The sequence below is a fragment of the Moschus berezovskii genome, chromosome 26 (genome assembly GCF_049115385.1).
Source record: "Moschus berezovskii isolate FMDL1 chromosome 26, NW_MosBer_1.0, whole genome shotgun sequence".
NCBI classification, from domain to species: domain Eukaryota; kingdom Metazoa; phylum Chordata; class Mammalia; order Artiodactyla; family Moschidae; genus Moschus; species Moschus berezovskii.
In genome coordinates, this window is record NC_142485.1 from 25,596,800 (window position 1) to 25,620,554 (window position 23,755).

At 39.8% G+C, this 23,755-nt stretch overlaps 1 protein-coding gene across 2 annotated transcripts in view; it reads left to right on the forward strand.

Annotated features, from left to right (window-relative positions):
* SLC7A2 (solute carrier family 7 member 2) overlaps nt 1–23,755 on the forward strand; it is an 81,339-nt gene that overhangs the window by 48,968 nt on the left and 8,616 nt on the right. The window contains exons 4-11 of one of the 2 annotated variants that reach the window (XM_055416495.2): nt 2,215–2,380; nt 3,544–3,677; nt 5,779–6,001; nt 7,750–7,889; nt 11,429–11,531; nt 20,387–20,592; nt 21,714–21,880; nt 22,842–22,950. In XM_055416495.2, coding sequence (XP_055272470.2) covers nt 2,215–2,380; nt 3,544–3,677; nt 5,779–6,001; nt 7,750–7,889; nt 11,429–11,531; nt 20,387–20,592; nt 21,714–21,880; nt 22,842–22,950 — 1,248 coding nt within the window. Of the gene's footprint in view, nt 1–2,214; nt 2,381–3,543; nt 3,678–5,778; nt 6,002–7,749; nt 7,890–8,145; nt 8,283–11,428; nt 11,532–20,386; nt 20,593–21,713; nt 21,881–22,841; nt 22,951–23,755 lie in introns of both variants that reach the window. The other variant, XM_088832697.1, reaches the window with a different exon arrangement.

A 23,755-nucleotide genomic window follows, 5' to 3' on the forward strand; every position in this document is an offset into this window, starting at 1 on the left:
ATGTGATTATAAGCCTTTCATCACACCTATTTCCCCAACAGTAAAAAGTAAAATTTCTTTGAACCATAATTCATACCTTATACAGGATGGATTAAAGATATTAATAAGAAGGGGGCTTCCCTGTGGCTCAGATGGTAAAGCGTCTGCCCACAATGCGGGAGACCTGGGTTCGATCCCTGGGTTGGGAAGATTCCCTGGAGAAGGAAATGGCAACCCACTCCAGTACTCTTGCCTGAAAAACTCCATGGACTGTCTGCTGAGGAGCCTGGTAGCCGACAATCCATGGAGTCGCAGAGTCAGACACGACTGAGTGACTTTCACTTTCACAATCATGAAAGGACTGGAAGGAAACAAAGGTGAATGTTTTGGGGTTAACATTCATCTTCCTAGAAGTAGAAACTAAAGAGGAAAAATTTATATTATAAAACTTTCTTACATGTGTTATCAACAGTAAGGTTAAAATTAAAATTAGCACATGATAATTAGGTAGACCACAAGCAGTGTCTGCCATAAAAACTGAATCTTCTTGTTAACAGAGTAAAATAAAACTCAGCAAAACCTTTGTCATTCTTTTATTGGAGAAATAGGCTAGCCCATATTTCAAATTAACCACATTATTTTAATACTTGTAATTTAGGAGATACAAAATTGTAGAAATTTAGAACTAGAAGGGAACTTAAAAATTATTTAAGTGCATAATTCAGTTAATTAATGTGGTAATTGGAGTCCAGTGGGTTATAATCTACTCTACATCACTTGGCTCTGTAATTGCGGAGCCAGCCCAGCCTGTTGATTTCCTCTTCAACGCAGGAACTGCCCATGTGTTTGCCCCTAGCGTGCTTGAATCTAGATAATAAATGGCAGTATTATAATGGTCTTCTTTCCCCCAAAAAAGTACATGGTAAATTGGGAAAAACATGCTGTATACATGTACAGTCAGAGAGCTTATAGCATTATTGTATAAATGAGTTTTATAAATCAATATGAATAAGAATAACCTAATGGGGAAAAATGGACAATTTCAACTGGCCAAACTTTCTGGAAACTGTTCTGACAGTATGAACCAAAAGTCTTATATAAAGTGTATACCATTGATATGGTGATACCTTGTAGAAAATTATTGTAAAGAAATAATTAGAAGGTGTTAAAAGATATTTATAAAAGGATGATTAGGTCAGTACTATTTATAGTTGTAAGAAACTAACAATGACCTGTTTGTAAATATAGGAGTAAAGTATAGTGTATCCATAGAATAGAAGAGTATGTGACTGTTAAAAATAAAAGTATATATTTGTTGACATGGAAATGTGTGCGTGTGTGTGTGTGCAAAATTCTGAAGAGGAGATTACACTTGATCTTTATTTTCTTTCTTTTTTTCCTGTATTTTCAAGTTACTTGAGTCAGAAATTGATTGCCTTTACAATCAAAATATAAAAATAAAGCTATTAAAGTGAGAACTGATTTAATAAAAATCTTTGAAATGACAATTGAAGAATTACTTTGTTTAATGTATTCAGTAAGTACGAGGCAGAAAATATGATTGAAAGAAAGAAAAGAAAAAGAAAACTTTCTTTCAAAATTTTGCAACCATTAACCTTGAAATTGCTTTTTAAGAATACGATTTCATTAAAATTAAGTTACTTTACCTCTACCTGTCCCTGCCCACCTGTGAATGATTCCTGAAGTTACTAGCACATCTCCCTGCCTGAAACGCTAGGGCTTCCCTGGTGGCACTAGTGGTAAAAAACCCACCTGTCAATACAGGAGACATGAGAGAGGTGGGTTCCATCCCTGGGTTGGGAAGATCCCCTGAAGAACGGCATGGCAACCCACTCTGGTAATCTTGCCTGGAGAATCCCATGGACAAAGGAGGCTGGCGGGCTACAGTCCATGGGGTCGCAAAGAGTCGAATACGAATGAGGTGACTTAGCATGCTCCTCTACCCACCCATTGGTAATAATACCCAGTTCCTAACTGTATTCATTTATTGGAGAGTGTGAAATCTCCTGGTCATGAGCACAGTGTGCATTCTGAAATCTTTAGTTCTGTATACACTTAGGTGACTGAGTAAAAACTCTCCATAGAAAGGGACAATGGCAGTTAAATACATGAATCCTGCTGGAATAATATCCTAAACCCTATAACTGTCTCAGACCACTGTAGCGTTTTCCTAAAGGTGAGGTAAAAACTAAAGCACCCTTTGTTTTTCCATAGGTCTTTTATCGTTTGGAGTGAAAGAGTCTGCGTGGGTGAATAAAATCTTCACAGCTGTCAATATCCTGGTGCTTCTGTTTGTCATGGTTGCCGGGTTTGTGAAAGGGAATGTGGCAAACTGGAAGATCAGTGAGGACTTTCTCAGAAATATATCTGCAAGTGCCAGGTGAAATGTTTGGGTTTTTTTCCCTCCTATTTTGAGGTGTTTTGTTTTTTTTTAATTGCCTGCTTTTGTCTTATGTTACACTTTTCTGTAGAACAACAGTTCTCAACCTTTTTGTTTCAGAGAACTTTGTGAAGGTCTATTCTATTTCAAGACCGTTTTCCCCAAGTTCTCCCCCAAAGCACAAGTGTGTAGGTATGTTCACCGCTGAGTGGCTGTTTGAAGCTGTAAAGCTGCTGATTCTTAACTTCAGGTTTGGCTTTGGGTTTAAGGGAAGAAAGGAGAGATCTTAGCCATTGGAAGAATGATTTTTTCCCCCCGCAAAGGTTTGTCACTTCTAAATAACAGTGAAGCATTTTTGAATCCTGCATCCTTTTGTTTTTTCCTTTGGGGACACCATTTGATTCCACTGCGTTCTTTCAACCTTGTAGTAATTTTCATGCCTGATTTTTTTTTTTTGAGGATGTTATTGATTGCATAAGCAGAATTGTATATACATTTCACTTTAAACTTGATCTCAAAATTAATTTTCAAATGAAAGTTTTCATCCTAAGATTTAAGTATAATATTCCTATGTGTAAATAAGATTACAGAAGTATCTATTACATAAAGTGATATACATGTTTTTATTTACCTATGTTGTTTGTAGCCATTCTAATGAGGCAAAAATTTAGTATCTTCTGGTTTTATACAATTTTTAACATGTAATAAAACTTCAGTATTATTTATCAAGATTAGAGAATTTTATTTCACTTTGTCACATGTCTTATAGTAAACTTGTCAAATGTTCAGTCTGCTCCATTGTCCATGAGAGCAGAAAGTCTCTTGTCTTTACTTCAGATCATGCCCATACATAGGTGGGATCTCTGTTTTTAATACCCTGCCTGGCTGTAAGTTCCAGCCAGAGTGGATCCGAGCCTCCTGCTCATGCTATTGATCAGCCTCCAGTTGAGAGCTGGCAACTGGTGATGAAGCCATTGTTGGGAACACCATCACATCCTCTAGGTGAAAAAAAAATCAGGGTTTACTTTTAGTTTTGTACCCATGAGCTTCCAAGAGATGATGAACTCAGTAACCTTCCAAGAATGGAGTTTGAGACAGATCTCTTGAATAAGCAGTTTTCTAGGAAAATGACATTCCAATGTGCTTCTTCTCCTCCTCCTCAGGGACCCACCTTCTGAAAATGGAACAAGCGTCTATGGGGCTGGTGGCTTTATGCCTTATGGCTTTGCAGGAACTTTGGCTGGGGCTGCAACCTGCTTTTATGCCTTTGTGGGATTTGACTGCATTGCGACAACTGGTAAGAGCAGAGTCTTGGCCCTGTGTGGAAGGCAAGAGTGTTCCTTGAAGCACATGAGCACCCATGGGTGACAACAGAAGGTCAAGGGAAGAGAGTGGAACTTGGGGTAATAAGGGCTTGTTCTAGACCCAAAAGTGGCCCCTGCTCTATGAAAAGAAACTGAACGAAACTCTCTGAGCTTGTTTCCATATTAGTAACATCAGGAACGGAGAAGGCAATGGCAAGCCACTCCAGTACTCTTGCCTAGAAAATCCCAGGATGGAGGAGCCTGGTAGGCTGCAGTCCGTGGGGTCGCTAAGGGTCGGACACGACTGAGTGACTTCACTTTCACTTTTCACTTTGAAACACATTGGAGAAGGCAATGGCAACCCACTCCAGTGTTCTTGCCTGGAGAATCCCAGGGACGGGGGAGCCTGGTGGGCTTCTGTCTATGGGGTCGCACAGAGTCGGACACGACTGAAGTGACTCAGCAGCAGCAGCAGCAACATCAGGAGAGCAGAATCTCCCCCTCAGATGTTATGAAGGTTATCTAAGATATAGTATGGGTGGTAAAGAATCCACCTGCCAAGCAGGAGACATGGGTTTGATACCTGGATCAGTAAGATCCCTTGGAGAAGGAACTGGCAACCCACTCCAGTATTCTTGCCTGGGAAATCTCATGGACAGAGGAACCTGGTGGGCTACAGTCCATGGGGTCCCCAAGATTCAGACACACCTGAGCGACTAAACAACAACAAAATATAATACATTGTGAAAAATACTGTGCAAGCTGTCAGCTACTTTATAAATGTTGGTTGTAATCACTGCCTTTAATCTTTGGTCAGGAAGTGCTATCACAATGAGTAACAAATGATGATCATGCTCTTAAATTGTTTCTTCTTTAATAGGACAAAATATATTGTGATCGTTCTTTTCTCTTTATCCAGTACAAAAACATGTAATCATGTTACAGTCACTCCCTAGTGCTTTCTCTAGGTTCACAGTATCACAGGGCCTTATAATTGACCATATTTTGGGTATTTCAAATGCCAACTCTTACTAGAAAGATCTCCAAAGTACTATTTTTTTGAGACTAAAATTTAAATCAATGCACTGAGTAGGAGTTTGTCTCCATATATATGGGAGCCTTCAGAATTAAGGGCCTGTAGAATGCCATGTTTAATCTCCACAGATGAATCATTTTCCAAATGGATTAAGACTGCTTTTCTATCTCTAAACATTTTGTGGTGCTGGAATAGCATGCTTTTTCTTTCTGGAAGCAGGAAACTGACTTGCAGGATATTCTTGCTTTCTCTTCTTGCCTCTGGGCTTTGATCTTTTTATGACAGCATAGGCCCCTCAAGAAGAGAGAGAACCTCATGTAACATAGATGGAGCAAGCTGAGAAAACAGAAAGGACAGAAGCTGAGTAGAATTATTATGAAGCAGAAGAATTCATGTGTTACCTTTCATGTTTTGTTTTTTTTTTTTTAAAAATCTTTATTTTGTATTGAAGTATAGCTGATTAATAAAGCTGTGATAAAACAACAACATTGTGATAATTTCAGATGCACAGCAAAGGGACTCAGCCATACATTTCCACATATTCATTCTCCCCACACTCTTCTCCCACCCAGGCTGCCGCATAGCATCGAGCAGAGTTCTCTGTGTGCCTGTTAGTTACCACTTTTAAATATAGCAGTGTGTACATGTCCATCCCACACTCCCTAACTGTCCCTTCCCCCGACCCTTCTCCCCGGGCAACCATAAGTTTCTTCTCTAAGTCTGTAAGTCTGTTTTTGGTTTCGTAAGTAAATGAGTTCATCTGTGACATTTCTTTTGAGATTCTGTATGTAAGGGATGTCATATGCTATTTCTCCTCTGTCCGACTTACTTCACTCAGTATGAAAATCTCTAGGTCCATCCATGTTACTGTTAGTGGTATTACGTCATTGTTTTTAATACTAAGTAATATTCCATTGTGTATGTATATCACATCTTTTTATCCATTCCTCTGTTGATGGACATTTAGGTTGCTTCTGTGTCCTGGCTATTGTAAATAGCGCTGCAATAAACTAGTTGTGTTTTGTTAAACATGCAATCTTTTGTTTATGTCTCCTTAGGTGAGGAAGTCCGGAATCCTCAGAAAGCTATTCCTATCGGAATTGTGACTTCTCTGCTCGTTTGCTTTATGGCCTATTTTGGGGTCTCGGCAGCTTTGACGCTGATGATGCCGTACTACCTCCTGGATGAGAAAAGCCCGCTTCCTGTGGCTTTCGAGTACGTTGGATGGGGGCCAGCCAAATACATCGTTGCAGCAGGCTCCCTCTGCGCTTTGTCAACAAGGTACATCGCATTGTCTTTGGGGCAGGGTTGTGTGGGTTACTGCAGAGGTAGTTGGTGTCCACAGAATTGCTTTTGTATGTTTTAAAAACAATCCTAATAGAAACATATCATACAGCTATATTCTCTGAATTGTTCACCCAGAATTGCTGTATCGAAATCTTAAGTGATAAAATCTTTTCCCCCTGAGCTGTTAAAAGTCAGTTTTTCAAGATAATGATGGTCCCAGCTTCTAAGGCTCTATATGGCATTTATGCTCGTTTATATATTTCATACATATTTGTATATGTATGTATTGTAAAACTTATTGTAAACCTTGACAGTACTTATACTAGTGTGTTTCCCTGCTGGCTTTGTAGTGCTACAGACAACTGAGACCTTATGTGCAGGCTTGACATTTTCTGCTGTTTTTTTAAAATAGTATCAAGCCTCTGTGAGTGAAAACTATATGTTGTGGCATTGTTAAGTGTAAGGTGTTTTTTATTATGAAACATTTTAACTTTTTGTGTTAGCACTGATCAGAGTGAACTTGGTCTAGAAATAGAAATTGCTGTTCTCAGGTTAAAGGTGGAGATTTGTATCCATCTGTGTAATAAGAATAGTTGAGTCTCAAGTATTCAGATTTTCAGTAGCTGCTTATTTTAATATTTTGTGATTCATTTCTCAAGTGTCCTGAGCTACTCATATTTTAACTTAACGTGATCATATTTCACTTGAGTGCTGTACTGTAGAGCAGTTATGAAGAGAAGATTAATCTCTGCTTGATTACTAATTTTCTGAAGTGAAATTTTTCTAAAAGTCTGAAATTTAAAAAATAAATCTTTTTGTATAATTCATCAGCCTAGCTCTTTTATCCCCCCTCAAAATCCTTTTTGGTTTTTTTTTTTGTATTCAAGATAGTAACAAGCAGCAATTACAAATTACCTCTCTTGGATCCTCAGCCATCTGATAATATTAAGGTTTATTCTGAATAGTTTCAAAAATCTGAACTGTAAAGATACTTTGTACCATAGTTTTAGAAGAGAGACAGGCAAAGATTTATTTGTGGCCAAGCTCAACCACGCTTTATTAAAAGATAAAGGAGATGGAGTTTAAAAAGTACATTTTACTTATTTTCTCTTAAATTGTTAATTTTTTTACAACATAAGCATGTATGGAATGATGCAGTCAGCAAACACACAAGTAATTCAAAACAGCTAAAGCAAAATTCATTTTCTTAAACGTCACTCTTACTAATGTTTAATTCAGGCTATTTCTATGTACTAAATTTACAGTGAGTTCATCTTTTTTCCTTTTTCTATCTTGATTATCTTATGCTGAGAATTATTTCAAATTTGATCAAAAAATAATGGTACAATATATATAAAAATGTGTAATTATTGAATAAATGAGGTGACTAGATACTATAAAATCAAATTAGTCTTTCCTGTAATTACATATCAATTTATAAATTTTCTAAGTTAAAAATGTCTTAATGACATTATTATTTTTTTTAAGTCTTAATTACTTAGTTTTAATTCAGTAGTAATAATTGGCCTGCACAAATTCTTTGCAGCATTGTTTTTAGTCCGATAATTGAGACTATAATAAATTGCACCATGGTTAATATTTTTAAATACCCAATCATATTACATTTAAAAAATAACAAATTGCTGTGATGCTGAGTTTTATACAGTGACTTAATTGCAGCTCTGTGATGTAATCTTGCATGAATGTGTTTGCCATACTGCATGTGTTTGCTTTTTATTCAGTCTTCTTGGATCCATTTTCCCAATGCCTCGTGTAATCTATGCTATGGCGGAGGATGGGTTGCTTTTCAAATGTTTAGCTCAAATCAATTCCAAAACGAAGACACCAATAATTGCTACTTTATCATCGGGTGCAGTGGCAGGTGAGAGAGAGTTGACTTTTATTAAGTAAAGGGGGATCTTTTTTCATCAAGGATTCTGGGGAAAAAATGGAAAATTAGGTGGTTTTCTGTTTTGACATGTATAAATATCAATAACTTTTTTGTGAATGGTTCCTATTTTGAACATTTTTTTGGTGTAGGTTCTGTACTTTAGTGTATCCAGTCTTTACCTGTATAGACTCGTCTAGACTAATACTTGTAATAACTCACTTGTGGATTATGGATTTTTCTGTTCTAGTCTTCTGGGTTCCATGTTTCCTTTACCCCGAATTCTGTTTGCCATGGCCCGAGATGGTTTACTGTTTAGATTTCTTGCCAGAGTGAGTAAGAGGCAGTCACCAGTAGCTGCCACACTGACCGCAGGGTTCATTTCTGGTAAGCTTTACAAACATAGGATTCTTCAGCGTTAGACTTGAGCATTTTATGCGCATGCATGGACTTATAAAGTGGGTCTGCTTGCTGTGCATGTAATTTGAAAACAAAATCACTGATAAATTAGGGTATGAACGTTGGGATCATGTCTGCAAATGGTGGTGGTGGCGGCGGTCTTCTGAAATTCGTAACTGACCCTTTGAGATTTGTTCCCATTTTGTTACCTTAACCTTTGGCTCTTCTAACAAATTTGCAAAGGGTTGCAGTGGTTCCTTTTCATGTATCAAGTATTCAGTGCCTTTCAGATCAGTGAAACAAACCCATAAAATTGTATTATCAGCACACAAAATGTTAATTAAAGAATGATTACTTAATCCTTGAATTGTTAATTAAAAATAATGATTCAATATTTTGTTTGTTATCCAGGATATAAGTTGAATATTGCTAAATGGTCATAGGATTTTTGAAAAGCTAAAGTTTACCCATTCTTAATTAAATATTAGAAATATCAAAGATAATTTATACTTGGCCATTGTTATTACTGCCCTCAGTATGGTGGCTAACCCCACTTTCTGGGCCCATCATAGTTCTCTGCTGCTGCTGCTGCTAAGTCGCTTCAGTCGTGTCCGACTCTGTGCGACCCCATAGACGGCAGCCCACCAGGCTCCCTCGTCCCTGGGATTCTCCAGGCAAGAACACTGGAGTGCGTTGCCATTTCCTTCTCCAATTCGTAGTTCTCTAAGAGTTACCAATACCTATATTATCATAAACCCCATTGGGAATCTATTTTTCCTTTCAGGGGCTTTGATATTATGTCATGTTTTAAAAAAAAAAACTCCGGATGCCTACCGTTTGGCATGTCATAATATCCATCAAAATGCTTTTGTCCAGACTCTTATTCCACATGAAAATTTTCAGAGATTTTGCAGATTGAGAGAATGGCCTTAAAGGTGCTGTTATATAGAGCAAGAGAAGGACTTTAGCAAGCTTTAGAGATAAAATGGTAAACACTCTTAGTAGTATAAATTCAGACCAAAGATGATAATTTTGTCGAGGCTCTGAATTGTTGGGAAATTAGATTACAGAATGCTAATGCTTAATTGTGTATGAAATAGGATTCTTTCAGAATCTTAAGTATTTTCCTAAACAACTGTACTTTATAAACTGTTTTCGAATAAACTTGGCCCTTTATTAAGATGCATGGTGAGAGGCAAAACACTTATTTTCTCAGTGCTTAAGATTTCTGCCCCCAGAAAATGAAGTTTTCACTAGATGGTGTAAGGCCCGCTTTATGATTAAACAGTGCATTATGATATTAATGAAAGTTCATAAATCTTGACAAAAGATATAACATTTTATTTACTCCATAAAAGCTTTTATTTTTTCCTGTAAAATCTTGCCCATTAATTCTCTATTATGTATTCAGAATTTTAAAAAATTTACCCTTCTTCCTTTAGGAAGAATTAAATTTGACAGCATGATAAGATATTTAAATTAATAATTAAAAGAAGATAATTATAGCATTTTTAATGCACTAAAACATTACATTTTTGTATTTTGTAGTCTCACCTCTTGCTTGTTTTTAACTTAGAGAGCTTGTATGGATAATTTATCATTTTCTTCTGTTTTGGCTTCCTAAAACAGGTTATCTGTGATTCTTACAAGACATATTAAAATTGTAATCTAATGTATAGCTATACTAGCAATGGAAATTTTTCAAAATAAGGCATGGAATGTATTTAAAGAAACAAGGTGGGGCTTCCCTGGCATTCCAGTCGTTCAGACCTCATCTTCCAATCCAGGGAGTGTGGGCCTGAGCCCGGTCAGGGAGCTGAGATCCCACATACCTCAAGGCTGAAACTCCAAAACATGAAATGGAAGCAACATTATAACACATTCAATAAAGACTTTTTAAATGGTCCACATAAAATCTAAAAACAAAAAAAAAAGGGGGAAAAATAATGTGCTATTTTAGAAGGGCCACGGGCATACCGGTTTAGCTGGAGCCTTCTTCTACCTGCAGTGCAGGACACCTGGGTTCGATCTCTGGGTTGCAGATCCCTGGAGAAGGGCATGGCAACCCACTCCAGTATTCTTGCCTGGAGAATCCCATGGACAGAGGAGCCTGTTGGGCTACAGTCCACGGGATCCAAAGAGTAGGACACGACTGAGTGACTAACATGTACACACACCACTTCTACCCAGTAGTTGTAACCTTGTTAAGTCAGCCTGTCTATTAAAAAAGAGTAATGATCCTATTAGGTTAAACCATGTGAAATTGCTGGGGTTTTATTAAAAAACAGTCAAATGCTGATCTATAAAGCTGAACCTAAATGATTGCCCCCGTTTCACAGAACTATTGAATTGAAGATAAATTGAGATCATAAAGATAGAAAGCTTGCTGAGATGTCTGGAGTGCCACATGAGTAGGGTGTGGTGTTCTCTACTTACTATGATAAGGACGACTATTTGGTAAATTTTAGTTAATATCGTCACTATTTTGATGCTTCGTTGGAGAAAAAAATTGCAAGCTGCAAGTTAACTATTCAACTTCGTGAAGTATACTTTGCCTCTTAACATTATTAGGGCTTGGAGGTAGCCCCAAATGGTTTAAATTTTGTCAGAGTGTGTGGTTTTAATCAGGATAGGATTTATATTCTATCTGAGGCATAATTTAATTGGACCTCACCCTGTCTAAGATATAACTCAGAATGCAGATGGAAATTAAAATGATCATATAACATCTATAATGAAAGCTCTTCCATTTGAATTCTTTTATGTTTGTTTTTTTTTTAAAGGAGCCTGCCAGTATTTCCTGGCAGTGTTTTTTCTTCTGAAACATCAAAGGCAAATATTCTGTCATATAGTATTTTCACTCTTTATCAGGCCAGTCTTTTTTAAGTCATCAAAGTAGATGTATTTTGTACTTGACAGATCGCTGAGGGGTTTTGAAGTTTTATCAGCAGTGTGTATGACCTAAGGAACATCTTATTAACTGTGAGAAATGTACTTTCTATGCTTTACTTGACTTATCATCGGCACTAAAACAAAAATTTCCCGTCACTTATCTCTGACTTGGCATCAGCTGTCTGGAATTTTCTCACGGGCTCTCTTCTTTCTTCTTTACCTTTCTTTCTTTTCCCCAATAGCTGTGATGGCGTTCCTTTTCGACCTGAAGGCCCTCGTGGACATGATGTCCATTGGGACACTTCTGGCCTACTCTCTGGTTGCAGCCTGTGTTCTCATCCTCAGGTGAGTTGTCCTCCTTGCCAGATGGTTCTGAAGGGTGTGTGTCAGTTGAGGCCTGGGAAATAAAGACATTTAGGGCTCACTGGCCTTGTTTTCATGGAGTTAGCGATCTCACGGAAGTGAGAGGCCATGGGCATACAAACGTGAATACAAAACATATTTAGCATACTTGGTCCTTAAGCGAACAAATACAGTTGGTAATTCTCAATAGGTTGGCGTAATCTACGTGAACAACAAATTCTCATAATGTATAAAAACACTTTAGAATACTGTATGTTTAGTCCTGGTGATTCAGCTGCTAAGGTCTTAGGCTAAAGATTTGATCTTTATATGTATGGCCGAGTCCCTTTGCTGTTCGCTTGAAACTGTCCAAACGTTGTTAACTGGCTGTGCTGGTGCTCAGTCACTAAGTCATGTCCAACTCTTTGGGATCCCATGGACTATAACCCTCCAGATTCTGCTATCCATGGGATATTCCCAGCAAAAATACTGGAGTGGGTTGCCATATCCTCCTCCAGGGTATCTTCCTGACCTGTGGGGTTTCCTCCCCGGCGTCCGGCCTGGCTTCCTCTTTCTCTTCCCCTTTTCTCCTCTCCTGCCTTGTAGCTCTCCAAGGCAGGAGCCAGAGACTGAGGGGCGCCTCAGCCTCCGCAAGAAAGCCGCCCAAGATTAGCTCCTCCAGGAGACTGGGTCTGAAGGAGCAAGCCCCAAAGAGGAAGTGAGCGGGCCGCCCACCCCACAGCCTCCCTCACCCGGAAAGAGAGACACTCAGACGCAGCGGGGGGTTCTGTCAAAGCAGTTTCTGTTTTATTGGTGTAAGCTTCTCATATATATATATGCAAGCATGGGGTAAGCACGGGACTTTTAAAAGAGGCTTTCCACTCACATTAAAGCATGTAAAGGGTGGGGGTGTTTAGGAGCCACTCAGAACCTTTTGGGGTTATCTGGGCCGCACCCCCCTGACATCTGTCAGGCGCCATCGTGCTATGAGCACATGTAAGGTGCCTTGGCCACGCCTCCCTGTCATCTGTCAGGCACCATTAAGGCACCCTATACTGACCCACATCTCCTGTATTGGCAGGCGGATTCTTTTACCACTGACCTACCTGGGAAGCCCTAACCGGCTCTGCCCCAATATAATATAGTGATAGTGAAGTTGCTCAGTTATATCTAACTCTTTGCGACCCCATGGACTGTAGCCTACCAGGCTCCTCCATCCATGGGATTTTCCAGGCCACAGTACTGGAGTGGGTTGCCATTTTCTTCTCTGGGGATCTTCCCAACCCAGGGATCAAACCTGGGTCTCCTGCATTACATGCAGATTCTTTACCAACCGAGCTCCTAGGGAAGCCCCTCAATATAAAATAAAAAGATTTAATCAAAGAGGTACACAGAGATATATGCAAAGGATGTTTATGGAAAAGGTTATTTACGATAGTGAAAAAATTGATATCAATAGTGTATCAATCAGTTCAGTTGTCTCTCAGTCGTGTCCGACTCTTTGCAACCCCATGGGCTGCAGACCTGGGAAGTGCATGCAACCCAGCGCCAGCCGCGGACAGCTCCCAGCAGAGCAACCTAGAGCCTAAGCAGCATAAACAGGGAAAGCGCACATGCCTCAAGCGGGAGCATTCCCAGTGTAGCCGAGACACTGCGAGCACTCCCCACAGACGCCAGGGATGTGTGTTAGCCGCGTTCCACCCTCCCCACAGCAGGACTGAACAGGTGAGCCAGGGAAAAAAAAAAGTGTCCACCACCGCATCCTGGTGTCAGGACGGGAATTAGACACTGAGGAGACCAGAAAACAGAAGAGCTTTTTCAACAGAAGGAACTGCCTTGTAAGTAACAGAGGGAGAAGCCTTGAGCCTACTGCAAGAATAAGACTGCAAAACAGAGGCAGAGGCTTAAGTCCAAATCCTGAGAACACCAGAGATCTCCTGTTCCAGAGAACATTAATTGATAGGTACTCATCAAATGCCTCCATACATACACTGAAACCAGGCACCACCCAAGGGTCAACAAGTTTCAGTGAAAGGCATACTACGCAAACTATCCAGCAACACAGGAGAATAGCACTGAGCTTCAATATACAGGCTGCCCAAAGCCACTCCAAACCCACTGACATCTCAAACTCATTACTGGACACTTTCATTGCACTCCAGAGAGAAGAAATTCAGCTCCACCCACCAGAACATTGACACAAGCTTCCCTCACCAGGGAACCTTGACAAGTCACCCATCCAACCCCACACGCAATGAGGTAACTACATAATAAAGAGAACTCCACAGACTGCCAGAAGACAGAAAGGCCACCCCGAACACAGCAAAATAAGCAAGATGAAGAGGGAGAGAAATACCCAGCAAGTAAAGGAACAGGATAAATGCTCACCAACACAAACAAAAGAGGAAGATATAGGGAACCTACCCGATAAAGAATTTCGAATTTTAATTGTGAAAATGATTCAAAATCTGGAAAGCAAAATGGAGTTACAAATAAATAACCTGGAGAAAAGGATTGAGAAGATGCAAGAAATGTTTAATAAAGAATTAGAGGAAATAAAAAAGAGTCAATATACAATGAATAATGCAATAGATGAGATCAGAAACACTCTGGAGGGAACAAACAGTAGAATAACGGAGGCAGAAGACAGGATAAGCGAGCTAGAAGATAGAATTGTAGAAACAAATGAAACAGACGGAAAAAGAAAAAAGAATTAAAAGAAATGAGGACAATATTAGAGACATATGGGACAATATTAAACGCCCCAACATTCAAATCATAGAAGTCCCAGAAGAAGAAGACAAAAAGAAAGACCATGAGAGAATACTTGAGGAGATAATAGTTGAAAATTTCCCTAAAATGGGGAAGGAAATAATCACCCAAGTCCAAGAAACCCAGAGAGTCCCCAACAGGATAAACCCAAGGCGAAATACTCCAAGGCACATATTAATCAAATTAACAAAGATCAAACACAAAGAACAAATATTAAAAGCAGCAAGGGAAAAACAACAAATAACACACAAGGGGATCCCCATAAGGATAACAGCTGATCTTTCAGCAGAAACTCTTCAGGCCAGGAGGGAATGGCAAGACATACTTAAAGTGATGAAAGAAAGTAACCTACCACCCAGATTACTATACCCAGCAAGGATCTCATTCAGATATGAAGGAGAAATCAAAAGCTTTACAGACAAGCAAAAGCTGAGAGAATTCAGCATCACCAAACCAGCTCTCCAACAAATGCTAAAGGATCTTTTCTAGACAGGAAACACAGAAAGGGTGTATAAACTCAAACCCAAAGCAATAAAGAAAATGGCAACGGGATCATACTTATCAATAATTACCTTAAACGTAAATGGGTTGAATGCCCCAACCAAAAGACAAAGGCTGGCTGAATGGATACAAAAACAAGACCCCCATATATGTTGTCTACAAGAGACCCACGTCAAAATGAGGGACACGTACAGACTGAAAGTGAAGGGCTGGAAAAAGATATTCCACGCAAATAGAGACCAAAAGAAAGCAGGAGTAGCAATACTCGTATCAGATAAAATAGACTTTAAAACAAAGGCTGTGAAAAGAGACAAAGAAGGAAACTACATAATGGTCAAAGGATTAATCCAAGAAGAAGATATAACAATTATAAATATTTATTCACCCAACATAGGAGCACCGCATTATGTAAGACAATTACTAACAAGTATGAAAGGGGAAATTAACAATAACACAACAATAGTGGGAGACGTTAATACCCCACTTACATCTATGGATAGATCAACTAAACAGAAAATTAACAAGGAAACACAAACTTTAAATGATACAATAGACCAGTTAGACCTAATAGATCTCTATAGGACATTTCACCCCAAAACAATGAATTTCACCTTTTTCTCAAGTGCACACGGAACCTTTTCCAGGATAGATCACATCCTGGGCCATAAATCTAGCCTTGGTAAATTCAAAAAAATGGAAATCATTCCAAGCATCTTTTCTGACCACAGTGCAGTAAGATTAGATCTCAATTACAGGAGAAAAACTATTAAAAATGGCAACATATGGAGGCTGAACAACACACTGCTGAATAATGAACAAATCATAGAAGAAATCAAAAGAGAAACCAAAATATGCATAGAAATGAATGAAAATGAAAACACAACAACCCAAAACCTCTGGGACACTGTAAAAGCAGTGCTAAGGGGGAAGTTCATAGCAATACAGGCACACCTCAAGAAACAAGAAAAAAGTCAACTAAATAACCTAACTCTACATCTGAAGAAACTAGAAAAGGAAGAAATTAAGAACTCCAGGGTTAGTAGAAGGAAAGAAATCGTAAAAATTAGGGCAGAGATAAATGCAAAAGAAACAAAAGAGACCATAGCAAAAATCAACAAAGCCAAAAGCTGGTTCTTTGAGAAGGCAAATAAAATTGACAAACCACTAGCCAGACTCATCAAGAAACAAAGGGAGAAGAACCAAATCAATAAAATTAGAAATGAAAATGGAGAGATCACAACTGACAATGCAGAAATACAAAGGATTATTAGAGAATACTATCAGCAATTATATGGCAATAAAATGAATAACCTGGAAGAAATGGGCAAATTCCTAGAAAAGTACACCTTGCCAAAACTGAACCAGGAAGAAATAGAAAATCTAATTCATGGGGTTGCGGAGAGTCGGACACGACTGAGCGACTGAACTGAACTGAACTGAACTGAACAGACCCATCACAAGCACGGAACTAGAGGCAGTAATCAGAAATCTTCCAGCAAACAAGAGCTCAGGTCCAGATGGCTTCACAGCTGAATTCTACCAAAAATTGAGAGAAGAGCTAACACCTATTCTACTCAAACTCTTCCAGAAAATTGCTGAGGAAGGGAAACTTCCAAACTCATTCTATGAGGCCACCATCACCCTAATCCCAAAACCTGGTAAAGATCCCACAAAAAAAGAAAACTACAGGCCAGTATCACTGATGAACATAGATGCAAAAATCCTTAACAAAATTCTAGCATTCAGAATCCGACAACACATTAAGAAGATCATACATCATGACCAAGTGGGCTTTATATGCAAGTATTCTTCAATACCCGCAAATCAATCAACGTAATACACAACATTAACAAACTGAAAAATAAAAATCATATGATTATCTCAATAGATGCAGAGAAAGCCTTTGACAAAATACAACATCCATTTATGATAAAAACCCTCCAGAAAGTGGGAATAGAACGGACATATCTGAACATAATAAAAGCTATATATGACAAACCCACAGCAAACATTATCCTCAGTGGTGAAAAATTGAAAGCATTTCCCCTAAAGTCAGGATTAAGACAACGGTGCCCACTGTCACCACTGCTATTCAACATAGTTCTGGAAGTTTTGGCTACAGCAGTCAGAGCAGAAAAAGGCATAAAACGAATACAAGTTGGAAAAGAAGAAGTAAAACTCTACTGTTCGCTGATGACATGATCCTCTACACAGAAAACCCTAAAGACTCTACCAGAAAACTACTAGAGCTAATGAATACAATGAATACAGTAACGTTGCAGGATATAAAATCAACACACAGAAATCCCTTGCATTCCTATACACTAATAATGAGAAAATAGAGAAATTAAGGAAACTATTCCATTCACTGTTGCAATGAAAAGAATGAAATACTTAGGAATATATCTACCTAAGGAAACAAAAGACTTGTACATAGAAAACTATAAAACACTAGTGAAAGTAATCAAAGAGGACACTAATAGATGGAGAAATACACCGTGTTCGTGGATTGGAAGAATGAATATTGTGAAAATGAGTATACTACCCAAAGTAATTTATACATTCAATGCAATCCCTATCAAGCTACCAATGATATTTTTCACAGAACTAGAACAAATAATCTCACAATTTGTATGGAAATACAAAAAACCTCGAATAGCCAAAGCAATCTTGAAGAAGAAGAATGGAACTGGAGGAATTAACCTGCCGGACTTCAGGCTCTACTACAAAGCCACAGTCATCAAGACAGTATGGTACTGGCATAAAGACAGAAATATAGATCAATGGAACAAAATAGAAAGCCCAGAGATAAATCCATGCACCTATGGACACCTTATCTTCAACAAAGGAGGCAAGAATATAAAATGGAGAAAAGACAGTCTCTTTAACAAGTGGTGCTGGGAAAACTGGTCAGCCACTTGTAAAAGAATGAAACTAGAACACTCCCTAACACCATACACAAAAATAAACTCAAAATGGATTAGAGAGCTCAATGTAAGACCAGATTCTATAAAACTCCTAGAGGAGAACATAGGCAAAACACTCTCCCACATAAATCACAGCAGGATCCTCCAAGACCCACCTCCCAGAATATTGGAAATAAAAGCAAAAATAAATGGGACCTGATTAAAATCAAAAGCTTCTGCACAGCAAAGGAAACTATAAGCAAGGTGAAAAGACAGCCTTCAGAATGGGAGAAAATAATAGCAAATGAAGCAACTGATAAACAATTAATCTCCAAAATATACAAGCAGCTCCTGCAGCTCAATTCCAGAAAAATAAGTGACCCAATCAAAAAATGGGCCAAAGAACTAAACAGACATTTCTCCAAAGAAGACATACAGATGGCTAACAAACACATGAAAAAATGCTCAACATCCCTCAGAGAAATGCAAATCAAAACCACAATGAGATACCATTTCACACCAGTCAGAATGACTGCTATCCAAAAGTCTACATGCAATAAATGCTGGAGAGGGTGTGGAGAGAAGGGAACCCTCTTACACTGTTGGTGGGAATGCAAACTAGTACAGCCACTATGGAGAACAGTGTGGAGATTCCTCAAAAATCTGGAAATAGAACTGCCATATGATCCAGCAATCGCACTCCTGGGCATACACACCGAGGAAACCAGAATTGAAAGAGACACTTGTACTCCAATGTTCATTGCAGCACTGTTTATAATAGCCAGGACATGGAAGCAACCTCAATGTCCATCTGCAGATGAATGGATAAGAAAGCTTTGGTACATATACACAATGGAGTATTTTTCAGCCATCAAAAAGAATGCATTTGAATCAGTTTTAATGAGGTGGATGAAATTGTAGCCTATTATACAGTGAAGTAAGCCAGAAAGAAAAACATCAATACAGTATACTAATGCATATATATGGAATTTAGAAAGATGCAAATGATAACCCTGTATACGAGACTGCAAAAGAGACATAAGTATATAGAACAGTCTTTGGGACTCTGTGGGAGAGGGTGAAGTTGGGATGACTGGGGAGAACGGCATTGTAGCATGTATATTATCATGTGTGAAATGAATCACCAGTCCAGGTTCGACGCATGATACAGCATACTTGGGGCTGGTGCACGGGGATGACCTGGAGGGAGGATATGGGGAAGAGGGAGGTGGGAGGGGGGTTCAAGAAAGGGAACACTTGTACACCCAGGGCGGATTCGTGTCAATGTATGGCAAAACCAACCAATATATTAATGTAAGGTAATTTGCCTCCAGTAAAATAAAAAAAAAATAATAATAAATAAACAATAAGGTCCTGTTGTATAGCACAGGGAACTGTATTCAGTATCCCATAATAAACCATAATGGAAAAGTATATGAAAAAGGCTATATATATATATATAAACTAAAACACTTTGCTGTACACCAGAAACTAACATAGCATTATAAATCAACTATACTTCAGTTAAAAAAATAGGTTACATAAGAGTACATTTATTCAGTAGACTGTTCTACAGCAAATGATATTTAATTATATGGAGAGATATATCAGTTTCTGGATGCAAAGCTATATGTAGCATCTGAATTTATTTAACTAACATACATTTACACACAAAAATGATTTTTGCAAATATATACACATATTTGCATTTTTAACTGGCTGAAATTATAACAAAATGCTAATAGTGATTCACACTAAATGTTATGGATGGTTTTAATTTTCTGCATGCTTTTGTGTATTTTTTCACAGTGAGCATATTTCTTCTTTAGATGGGGGACAAATATTACTTTTAAATTTAAGCAAAGGCTTCTCAGAAGATTGCACTGGGGAGACCAGGGCAGATGTTGGGCGCTAAAGCAGGCTGATATCTTGACACCAGCCAAAGAGGAAGAGGATCAGTAATTAAAGGAGAATGGGTGGGAGGTGGCTGAGGGAGATGAGATCAGGGAGGCAGGCTGCAGTGAGACCTTCTAATACCGAACTGAAGGCTGCATACTGTATCACCCTGTACATGTGTGTGTGCTGGTCGCTTCAGCTGTGTTTGACTCTTTGCGACGCTATGGACTGTAGCCCGCCAGGCTCCTCTGTCCATGGGATTCTGCAGGCAAGCTTACTGGAGTGGATTGGCTTGCCCTCCTCCCTCAGGGGATCTTCCTGATCCAGGGATCAAACCTGCGTCCCCTGTGGCTCCTACATTGCAGGTGGACTCTTTACTGCTGAGCCACGGGGGAAGCCCATGTTACCCTGTAGCTGATACTTAACCAGGGTTTTGTTAACAGGGTTGCTGTTTTCATGAACGGCATCTCCTTTGAACGTAGATAATTCCAGAGTAATCATTTATCGTCACAGGTGCCCACTTTAAAATGTAACTCTCTTCAGCGTCTAATATATATATAACTTTATAGTCAAGTGGCTATCAGGATTTTGAGAGTTGCTGCGGGTATTTTGCTGAGCACGTGTGTGACCTGGCTCAGCAACCCTGAGGCTACAGCCACAAGACGTGTGCATTTACTGCACCAGCTGTGAATGGAAGTGTCTCCGTTAGAGTTTTAGGTGCTTATTTCATTTGGACCAAGTGTTTGTTTGAGAATAAAGACACACTCTTTTACTTGGGAATAGGTACCAGCCCGGCTTATCTTACGAGCAACCCAAGTATTGTTCTGAGAAAGAAGCTCTGGGATCATGCGCCAACAGAACCTCCAAAAGTGAGTCTCAGGTCACCATGCTGCCAGGACAGGGCTTCAGCCTGCGAACCCTCTTCAACCCCTCGCTTCTGCCCACAAAACAGTCTGCTTCTCTCGTCAGCTTTCTGGTAGGATTCCTGGGTAAGTTCCCTTCACTGTATACTTTATAAAGACCCGGTGGGGGTGTGTGGGTGGAGCAGGCACGACGCGAAAGAGGATGAAAGAATATGTTAGCACTGCTGTCAGTCCTGAAATGTCCACCTAAGGGGCCACTGGTCATCAAGACCTTTCTTATGTCAGCAGGATAAATTGATGGGAAGAAATTCCCCAAGGCAGGGGTCCCCAGCCTCTGGTATCTAATGCCTGATGATCCGAGGGGGAGCTGATGTAATGATAATAGAGATAAAGTGCATGGTAAACGTAATACACTTGAATCATCCGCAAACCATCCCCTACCATCCGTGGAAAAATTGTCTTCCGTGAAACTGGTCTCTGATGCCAGAAAGGTTGGGAACTGCTGCCCTGAGGTGAGAGTGGCAGAAGTACAAGGTCGGTTCATTTCGTGAGTCGTGAGGGTTCTTCCTGTGGGAAGCGAAGTACACCTGCCATAGCTGCACTGGGACCCAGGGAGCGTGGGAGGCCTTACTGCAGATCCTCCTTGCTCACCCACGGTTACATAATCAAGCGTATTTTCAGCAACATTTATTGATGTGCCAGAAGCCCCGCTGGGCACTTGGGATGTCAGGAAAGCCTCATTGGTGCCAAGATAAGGGCAGTACAAGTTTCTCTGAGAGTACATGGGAGGGACCCCTAATTCAGACTCAATGATCAGAGATCGTCTGGGTAGGCAGTGATGCCACTCTCTGAAATAGGAAAAAAAGGTGCAGATCATGTATTATTTGTTTACATGAACAGTGTTTACAACAGCTGAACATGAACAGACTTGCTTTCCCCATTGGAAAAAGGAACTAGCCACCCTGGACAATGTTCCATCAGTCCAAGTGATCTCATCTGAGACTGGCAGGAAGGCAGGATGGTAGAGCCCAGAGGGGAGGCTGACTCTTAAGGAGAAGACAGTCATGAGTACGCGAAGCGGGATTCTTAAGTCACGGAAATCAGGCATGTCTTTCCAAAATAGAAATGAAGAATCTTAGTATCTGGCAGAGTAGATATATAAAGAACTTGATATCAAAACATTGAATGAAGGGGTCTGAGCGAAGGTCACGTGCTGGTTTTGTTTCACGAACACGTCATCTCTGCAGCGTTCCTCATCCTGGGCCTGAGTGTTCTGACCACGCACAGCGTTCGCACCATCGCCAGACTGGAAGCGTGGAGCCTGGCTCTCCTGGGGCTGTTTCTCGTTCTCTGTGTTGCCATCGTGCTCGTCATCTGGAGGCAGCCCCAGAATCAGCAGAAAGTAGCCTTTATGGTATGTGTCATGAGGATTCATGATCCTAAATATTATGCATGTTTTCTCTTGGACATTAGTTTTTGTGACTTGTTTCTTTTTTTTTTAAAAAAAAAGCACTCTTATGACGTTAACCAGTGAACAAGAGTGTCACGGTCCTTTGGGATGTTCCTTTTTGTCTTAAGTGTTCTTTTCAAAAACTTGAATGTGCTCCTAGTACATTATTTTGTATAATAGTAAAGAAATCTCTTGTTCAATACTCTAAAGCATCAGAAAAATAACTAGAATATTTTAGAAATTCAGGAAGGTCTCACACCCGAAGCCCTTCCACTATAAAGTGAAGTTATTCTGTCCCATTTGAACTAAGAGCAGAATTTAGCTTGAAGAGGGCTTCCTAGAAGAATCCCCCTGAGATCCCAAGAGTAGTCAGAATTCCAGTGGCATGCCCTCTTGATATCGGAATGAAACCAATAAACCCTAAACTAAACCTTGAAACCCACTGCATCTTGGTGATAATGCAGGTGTTAGTGGCTGGATAACCCTCTGTAGCTTTGGCTGCAGTAAACAGTGGGAAATGCGGGGCTCCTTTTAGTATTCTCTAGACGTTGTTTAGTCACTAAGTCGTATCTGACTCTTGCAACCCCATGAACTGTAGCCCCCTGGGCTCCTCTGTCCATGGAACTCTCTAGGCGAGAATACTGGAGTGGGTTGCCATTCCCTTTTCCAGGGGAGTCTTCCCAACCCAGGGATCAAACCCAGGTCTCCTGCATTACAGGTGGATTCTTTACCATTGAGCCACCTGGGAAGCCCATTCTCTAGATAAGTGGTTTTTGTTCAAGTTGTTCTTTTTGTGAGAATATAATCTTACTGACACACTGTGACAGTATCTATGTATGTCAAATTAGTTGCCACCATGTCAAAACAATTTGAGGAATATGTTTTAAAATTTGAGTCTATTTAAGAAGATATTTTCCCTCCTTAGGTTCCATTCTTACCGTTCCTGCCGGCCTTCAGCATCCTGGTGAACATTTACCTGATGGTCCAGTTGAGTGCAGACACCTGGATCAGATTTAGCATCTGGATGGCGCTTGGTAGGTCTTCCCCTGTTTTCATTTTCTGAATGTGGGCTCTCTCTTTCCCATGTCATGTGCCGTTTCAGAGAAATGCACCCCACCCCCTCCCTAGAAACAAAAGCTTTTTTTGGTTTCCTCCTTTCCCAAGTTTTAGAATACCTGAGTGCCTACTTTTCTAGATGTTTTCCAAATACCTCTTTTAAATTCAGTTGCTGCAGTAACCCTGTAAAACTCTGTAGATCCTATTTTTTCTAACTTCTTGAGTGAGAAAAATGAAGCCCCCCCACCAAAAGTCAAGGGATCTAATTTGCAGGTGGCACCCCTAAAGTGTGATTACAGAGCCAGTTCCTTCCAGAGCACCATTGAATTTCTGGCAACATTTTGAATGAGCTAATTGCAAGAAATTTCTTTTCTGATTCCTAAAGGTCTTTTTATCAGACCTTTGGGGTGGAATTTGGCCTTACACGCTGTGAGTGAGCTTATTTACATCTGCACTGCCTTGTTTTTCATAATGACTTCTTCAGTGTCCTGTGTGACAGCTGACTTGTGAATTCAGAGTTGAACTTTGTCGTAACCGGTGGCCTGAGGAGTTTGAGAGTTTGTGCTTTTTGACGGTCCTCCCATTGGCATAATGAGTCTCATTCACGTGTGTGTGTTTGTGTGTGTGCGCGCTCTTTGTCTATAAATTAGCTTCATTTCCGTCTCACGCCACCAACCCACTTGAGCCAATGGGAGGTTTAACCTAGTTGGTTTTCCCCTCCCCCCACAGCCACACTAGTTTTGCCCATTTTGGGGGGGGATCTGACACGGTGCCAAGGAATTG